Source organism: Phallusia mammillata, chromosome 2 (genome assembly GCF_965637545.1).
Source record: "Phallusia mammillata chromosome 2, kaPhaMamm4.hap1.1, whole genome shotgun sequence".
NCBI lineage: Eukaryota > Metazoa > Chordata > Ascidiacea > Phlebobranchia > Ascidiidae > Phallusia > Phallusia mammillata.
The window spans coordinates 24,135,553-24,143,471 of record NC_137253.1 but is presented as its reverse complement, the minus strand read 5'-3'; the positions used below and the strand labels follow the sequence as shown (position 1 = coordinate 24,143,471).

At 39.0% G+C, this 7,919-nt stretch overlaps 2 protein-coding genes across 2 annotated transcripts; one reads left to right on the top strand and one right to left on the bottom strand.

Moving 5' to 3' along the window:
* Positions 1-324: 324 nt before the first annotated feature.
* On the top strand, positions 325-2,550 carry LOC145215198 (tyrosine-protein kinase BAZ1B-like). Its single transcript, XM_080083864.1, has 7 exons — positions 325-508; positions 569-664; positions 818-903; positions 1,070-1,206; positions 1,286-1,425; positions 1,522-1,609; positions 1,719-2,550. The coding sequence occupies exons 1-7, from the start codon at positions 380-382 to the stop codon at positions 1,898-1,900; spliced, it is 858 nt and encodes a 285-aa protein (XP_079939990.1). The 5' UTR covers positions 325-379; the 3' UTR covers positions 1,901-2,550.
* Positions 2,551-3,461: 911 nt separating this feature from the next.
* Positions 3,462-4,757, bottom strand: LOC145213189 (uncharacterized). The gene is made up of 4 exons (XM_080081420.1): positions 4,503-4,757; positions 3,992-4,136; positions 3,819-3,928; positions 3,462-3,748 (listed from the first exon to the last, which is right to left on the bottom strand). Exons 1-4 carry the CDS (start codon positions 4,752-4,754, stop codon positions 3,512-3,514), a joined length of 744 nt encoding a protein of 247 aa, XP_079937546.1. The 5' UTR covers positions 4,755-4,757; the 3' UTR covers positions 3,462-3,511.
* Between the last annotated feature and the right edge of the window lie 3,162 nt (positions 4,758-7,919).

Below are 7,919 nucleotides of genomic sequence, written 5' to 3'. Positions count from 1 at the left end.
TTTGCTGGTGATAATGTGTTTTAGTAATAACATAATATGGATAAAGCAACGAAGCTTCTAAAACAAAATCAGTCAACATAATGCTGTTCTTAAAAAAGAGATGGACATTTCACCGTTGTGTGCATCATTAATCTCTTATTTAAATAGATTCCGTTACTAAGCAATATATTAGCCTCTGTGTTTTGCAAAGTGAAGTTTTGGTGAATTTGACTTTTGTGACAAGTATATTGGTGTTACGAGAATGGAAAGAGTGCTTGACGATTTTTTAGAAGTGCCAACACCCAGTACTGTACACTGACCCATGCCTACCCACAATTTAATTTTTTCCATATGTTTTCTTTAGATCTTCCTGCACTTGTCGACTCTTGATCGTTGCATCATGTGGTCAAAGTCGGTGCTTAACGCAAAGTGTCGGATTTGTCGACGAAAAGGCGATGCCGAAAAAATGCTCCTGTGTGACTCATGCGACCGCGGCCATCATATGTATTGTTTGCGACCGGCTATTAAGGTTCGGCAGTTCTTACTCTTGTTGTACTATGGCAGAAATTTTACCAAATCTGCGTTTTAGATCGTCCCAGCCGGAGATTGGTATTGTCCTGATTGCAAACCCAAATCGGCACGCATAAGTCCAAGGAAAGTAGTAAGGACTAAAAGCTTCTCCCAGGTAATGTTCATATCACTAATTTAGGTCATAGAAAGTTACTCAAACAAATTTAGTTTTACATCAAATTGAACGCACTTTTAGGTTAATAATACAGAGCTAAAATGTTTTGCCTCGTTTAGTTGTTTTACTGACCTGTAATTTGCTTTTTCAAAGGACGAAAGTTCCGAGGAAGAGGAAGAAGATGACGAAGAAGACACAGAGGAAAGTGCGGAAGAGCAGGATGAAAATGACAGTATCAGGTCGAACATACTCTCTGGCCAAGTGTGGCAAAAATACAAACTTGAATATATTTGTGACTCTTACACGTTGCTGTGCAAGTAAAAGCTACATCGTATAGTTTCAATTTAGACTAGTGCACTTTGCGAAATGTTTGGTTTGGTAAAATTGTTTTGTTTTTTGCAACAGTTCGATCGAGGAGGTTCCAGTGAAACGAAATCTGACCTACAAAATCCCACAGAAGCCACAGAAAAAGGGCCAAAAGCCGAGTTCTGCTAAGAAATCAACCTCGGAGTCCAGAAGGGAGAGATCAACAAGGCGCAACGGTTTGTCTTTCATATTAAAATTGGCGAAGGGTATGGTGTGTGGGAGAGGCTTTGGACTAATGATTTGTTGCAATTTAAGACGACACCCCGGAAAAAAGCAACAACCGCCGGCGTGCCACGGGTGTTTGGAAAGATCTGGCTTCCTGCGAGGAGATTCTGTCGGAGCTGATCAAACACAAAGATAGTTGGCCGTTTGTTGAACCTGTCAGCAAAAAAGCTGTAAGACCAAAACGAATAACTCCATATTTCCAGTGGAATTTTGCCTTTATTTTTGTACCTATTTAACACTAGTGTTCAAATGTGATGGTTTTTAAGGTCCCGGATTACTACGACATTATTAAAAAGCCAATGGATCTTGGTACCGTGCACAAAAAGATGAAAGAGGTGCAATATCCAACACCAAGTACGTTCTTTTTCCCTCAATTTTTTGCTTCCACAACTGCGAAGGCTTTGTTTGGCTTTTCAATATTTTTCAACTTAATACTTGATGTTCTAACCTGTGTTTCTTGCAGCCGAGTTCATAAGCGAAGTAGACCAGATCTTTCTGAACTGCCACGAGTACAATGAGTCACGTTCGGTTGTAGCGAAAGCAGCCACCAGTCTTCAAATTTTCTTTGACACGAAACTCGGTAAAGCGTCAATCTCCCATTACCGTGCCCCAGTCCATCCGACCAAGAAGCGACGAACCACTTAATATGTGTGGATCACAAAGCCTTCCTCGAATCTATATTGTTTGCTGCCTGGTTGCCGTGTTACCTATGCGATTGATTCTGTTGCCAGCAAAGCCTTTGTTTTCTGTTTTTTAGGCTTACTTATTGGTTCAACCCGGCGATTGTAGGGCAGAGTCTGGTGGATTTTGAACCTCAAAGTCGATTTCAAATGTTTGTTATATTGGTTTGTTATATGTCAAGGCGCTTTATAGGTACACAATGCGGCCTGGATCAGCGCTTACACAGGAAAAATGGGAACTTACTTTTACATTTGTTACTGGAGTGCCTACTGAAGTAATTCTGGATTAACTTTGCCAATAATTCCAGACAAAAACACAAACTTTCATTCCGTTCGTATTCATCAAAGGGCCAAATTGTTGTGGCAGATTATTCTTCAGACCAGGACGCTTATTGTCCATCTGTTAAAGTACACAGTCGAAAATTACCCTTGTTACTGTGTTTGTGTGAGAAATCTAAGGCCCCACGTTCAGTTTTTGCCGGTATTAGGTTTTACACCGGATGTTCCAACCTCATTTCGTTCAGTTTGCATCTTATAGGTGCCTCTAGCAGACCAGCTTTTTTCGCCCATTCCATTTTTCGTGTTTCTTTCAGTGAATAAAATCTGACGACCACATGTTGTTTGGGGGGCACAGCGCAATTTATATTTAGAAGGGATTTTATTATGTAGGCCCACGGAAGACCAATCGAGATAACAAGTCGAAACTAGTTTTTGATGGAGGCTTGCAATTTGGAACTACTTTTTCTTCCACGGTCCAGTAGGCTACAAAGGTGCTGATTTACTTGCTTTTGTTAAGGTCGAAATAGATGACAAAAATCCACATATAATTGTGATAATTAGTGTTGGAGGGAGGTTTCGTAATATCAACAACAATAAAATCACGACCCTTTCGCTAGAGCGTACACATGATATTCGAAAATAAAGAGTTGTAAAAGTAGAAATGAAGGCATGAACCTTCATCTTTCTCGAATAATAGGCCTACAACATTTTCATGTAAGTAAAAATCGAACCACAATCGTACCTATCATGTCACTGATCATGCGTGCATGGAAAGCAGGAACATATATTTAATTACAAAACAGTTCTTGTGCAAATGTTACTGAACATACACCATACAAAGCGCTTTTGCTAAGTTGTAAAACAAAGCTTAACCGAGTTCAACAGTTATGCTTATAGCCAGAGTTGCCATCGACTTGAAGCCAAAAATAAGGACAACCGCAAAAATATCTTTTCGTACGAAACGAAACAAACATTATGAGCAAATCTTTGCCTTTATATGAGCAATGACACACCATATGCAATATTTGGGCTAGAAAAAAATCTGTTGCAGCAACTCCTTGTATTTAGAAAATACTTCGTGCATCTCACAACCGCTTAGGTCTAGGTTTACTTGTAGCAGGGATTTGACCAGTAATTGTTGAAAATAAGACAAAAGAAGGAAGTCAAAAATCAGGACATTTCTTAGAAATAAGGACAATGAACTTTTCTAAGACATAGCCCTTCAAAATGAGAACAAATCTTAGAAATAAGGACGGTATGGCAACCCTGCTTATAGGGTACAAACGCAAAACATACTTTAGTTCATAATATAACTGAAGAGCAGGCAAGTAAAAACTGTCAGGAAAAGGATAGTAAAGTACATTTCTCTTTTCATACGGGAGATAAATCTATGTTCGTTACGTTGGTTAATCGCTTCGGCTCTTTTGTTCTTCTGGGGAAAGGGTTGATCGGGTACTTTGACTCCGAGAAATTTACATAATGGTCCCCAACCTTCCTTAACTGAGTAGACCAGCAGCTTATCTTTTGGAGCTTTCTGAAAAGCAATACTGGTGTTTATAGTCATCAGATGTAAATAGCGGTTTAAAACTTGCGACTGTTTATACTTGCAAAACGTGAAGGTTATGTTGTTGAAAATTTCGCCTCATAGTCATTTCACTTCCATCTGCAAGGTTGGACCATGGCCATGCTACATAATGTCCGAAAGTTATCAAATCTACAAAAAATAACCTTGATAATACCAGTTTGACTTGATCTGACAAATAATTAAGTCACCTACCTGAACTGCGAAGAAAGGCAGTATACTTCCACCCAGTGGGCGACAATGTGTAAAGAAACTTGTTGAAGACGTTCTTGTCAAAATTTGTCAAGTACGAATGACAGCTTTCATACCAGGAGTCCTCGTCACGGGTTGTCAATATTATCTAGCACATAAGCATTGAAATTAGTAGAACAGAGGTAACAAGTAAAAGGCTGCCACATAATTCTAAGTGTGTCATGATTTGAAGCAGGGATTATCTACTTTTTTTCTTTAATCGGTCAGACAGTTCAAATAAATTAGTGAATACTCCGCAGTAGTCTTTTATTGCCTTTTATAACGAATCTAGGGGAGTTAATGGTCATTACATCGGTGTATTTCTCTAGGTGACCCAGTAACTGCTCTGCGTTTGTTGCAAGTAACTGAAGGTTAAGGTTTAGGTCATCATAGGGCCAAACAAGACAAGAGCACATAGAATTCGCATGCGCTTTGGTGGCTCTCGGTGAAAGACGGAGGACACCTTTCAACTAACTTTGCAATCCGGAAAAGCTTGGTGGATTTCCCACCAGCAAATAGCGGCCGGCGAGTCGGACACGACATCAACATCACTAAGCATATTTTGAAAATCTTCAGAAGTGCCTCCTTGAGTTAACATTTTTGTCCATTGGTCGCCAAGTTGTTCGCAATGATCCAACCAATGGTAGGTTTTATATCCTAAGATGTTGAAAGCCGAACACATTGTTGCTGTTCCGGTTTTTGCCCATCCTGCTAATATCACTTTCATTTTGAAACCTTAATTATGAAGCAAAGTTAAATTAACCTCAAAAAGGAACTGTACTGTGAACAATTTACAACACGTCGCTTCTTTGTTAAGAAAAACTTTGTTGTTGTGCTCATTATAGCCTATAGGTAGCATACTTCTCATGAACGCCAGTGGGTTAAAGTTGTTTTTGCAAATATACTTAATTGCATCTCTATGAGGTTTTATATGACAAAACGCTCGCAATCGCAACATGGAAACATAAAATCAGTTTGTTATGCAAGTGTTTGCCATACACGTAAAAAGAGTCAAACAAAACACAGTGAAGTAACTGAGTAGACCAGCAGCTTATCTTCAGGAGCTTTCTGTAAACCAATACTGGTTTTGAGTCATCAGATGTATTTAGCGGTTATAGGGGAGATTAGGGACCATTGGGCCAAAATTCAGTTTTTCATGACTATTTCTTTGAGTTCGAAAGAAAAATTGCCATTGAACACCTATACTAATACTACACGTTTTAACACACTTACACAAGGGCATAACTTTCTTATTTGGAAATGCGTTGGCAAGATATTCCGTTTTAAAAATTACAAAAAATATGCCTCGAAGGTCCTTACCCTTGGGGACCATTGAGCCTCGCATAAAGGACCTTTGGGCCAGTATTTTCATGTGATATTCTGGACCATTAAACCACTCATGAGGGAGCTCATTAAGTGTTGTGTTTGAAAGTAGAACAATTTTATTGAAAAAGAAATCTAATACTAATCAAAAGAAATAAATACAACCAGCATCAATAGCTTTATAGGCCAAGGACCTTTGGGCCATGCCCAATGGTGTAAAGTCAAAGGGCCATGCCCAATGGTCCTGTGAACAACTGGCTCAATGGTCCTGTATTGCCGCCATTACGAACTTATCTGACTGAACTACGTTACACAGATCAACTTAAGAAATACTAATGCTCATCTAACGCTACAATTAACTAACTAATATCCTGCAAACTTCGTGTTTTAACTAGCTTTCTCTTATAAAGAAATTACAAAAATGTAAAGGAGCAAAATATTTACTTTCAAGCTGCGAAAACTTAGTTATGCTCACAGTTTCTTCTGTAAGTGACTGACTTTCTTGTTGTTACAGCTTTAAAACTATTGCAACACAAGTACTATAACGCATGAATGAGAACAAGCTACAGTGACCAGTTTGAGAGAAACGCATGATATGGCCCAAAGGTTCTTCATGCCCAATGGTCCCGCTTCTAACTTACGACTGCTGTTTACTTGCAAAACGTCAAGGTTATATGTTGTCGAAAATTTCACCGCAAAATTATTTCACTTCCATCTGCCACGTTGGACCATGGTGACAGTTAAGAGCAGTGGTTCTCAAACTTTGTAAGCATGCGGCGCATTAAAGAACTAAATTTTCTTCTGCGGCACACTTCGCAGGTAAACATAACAAAAGTTGATCATATATTGTTAACGTTCAAGATTATTGTGGTGGGTAAAGATGCTTTTCATTACCAATAACTAAAATATGATCTTTGAAACGTTGTCATGCGCTCAAGTATTTTGTCATTAAGTCCTAAAACAACAGGGAATGTTTGCACTTTAAAATAGAGAATATTTCGCGGCACACTTGGAAATCTCTCACGGCACACTTGTGTGCCGCGGCGCACAATTTGAGAATCACTGGTTAAGAGTGTGCTAGGGGAGCATTATGTACGTCATCGTTTCCGTACGTTTCCGTATCTTTTTTGAAAAAGAGGACAGCATAAGCGATAAAAAGAGGAGGGAAGATAAGGCCCGAACCTTAGCGAAAAAAGAAGGGTAAAAAACGCTATTGCCTTAGTTTGGTATACTAGGGAAAAAAGAGGAGCACAGAAATGCCTTGAACCTTAGAGAAAAAAGTGATGATTAGAAAAGCGCTCATGAGCAAAAACGCGTGTTTTGTTTGAGAAAAATATGGTTATACGAAACAAGCACGGCATTAAAGTGTATATAGTTCAAGGTGGCTTTTTTAAACAGTCCTGGGGAAATAGAGCTTTCAAAAAAAGGTCCGATCAGTTCCTTACAACAACTTGAGAACTACTTGTAATCTGTGTGTGTTGTATTAAAATGCTTTGCAAAATATTCCAGTTTCAGGGCAAAAAAAGCGGCGCATCGCACAACTTCTTTTCTGCCTTACTTCGTGCTGTTAAATAGGAAATGCCAGTCAGTAGTTTTGTTCCCACAAAGAAATTCCATGCAAAACAGATGCTTTTTTATTAGCGACCTGTAACACAACTTCTTTTCCGCCTAGCTTCGTATACTTTAACAAATTTTTCTTTCAACTGGTGTAATCCTAAACAAAATACTAGTTTTTGTTTCGAGAACTTTTCGCCCACCAGAACGGTAGGGCTTCTTCAAAGCAATGAATGATATTGCGAGCACAACAAGCGAAAAGCACACGCGGGATATAACTAAGGAAATCCGTGAAGAGTTGAGTGTGTTATAAAATGACAGTGCGTATCTGATTTTCGATGTTTGGTGAGGAAGTCGGAAGCAGAAATTTTATACGCACTGTCATTTTATAACGAACGCAACTCTTCACGGATTTCCTTTATTCTCATGTAATTCAGTTCCCCGAACCGGCACAAAATAAATAAACAAGTGTGTCACGCATTATTAATTAAATTAACGCCCAAAAACAAATACGGGAAACTGAAGTTAGTGAACAATCGTGAAAGTATTGTTGTGCAAACAACAAAACACAGGAAAAACAGTTAAACAAAAACAAGACACAACGCAAAGATTCTATAAGTCTAATTTAAATGACAGCAAACAAAGTGAAATCAAGTGAAATATAAACAAAACACAGAAACATAACAAACGAACCTATTAGGTCACAGCGGCGCGGTAAAATGTTCTCTGACGAACATTACTCGGTGGTCGTATATTAACGCGCTCCACAAACTGTGGAATATTTTTTCGTGGCGCAAAGTTTGCACTCAGTGATAGAAAATCGCCGGCATTCTTGTTTGCATCTTCCCATAGATCGTCGGCTTGCTCGTGGACACTGTGTTGATAAAATTCACCCCATTTCGGTTCAGGGTTCTTCAAATGCACCGCACATGTTTTTCTCAACCCTCTTTTAACATACACACCACGGGCAAAATTAGACGTACCCGTGCATCCGTTTCTTTGTGCAAGATATGGA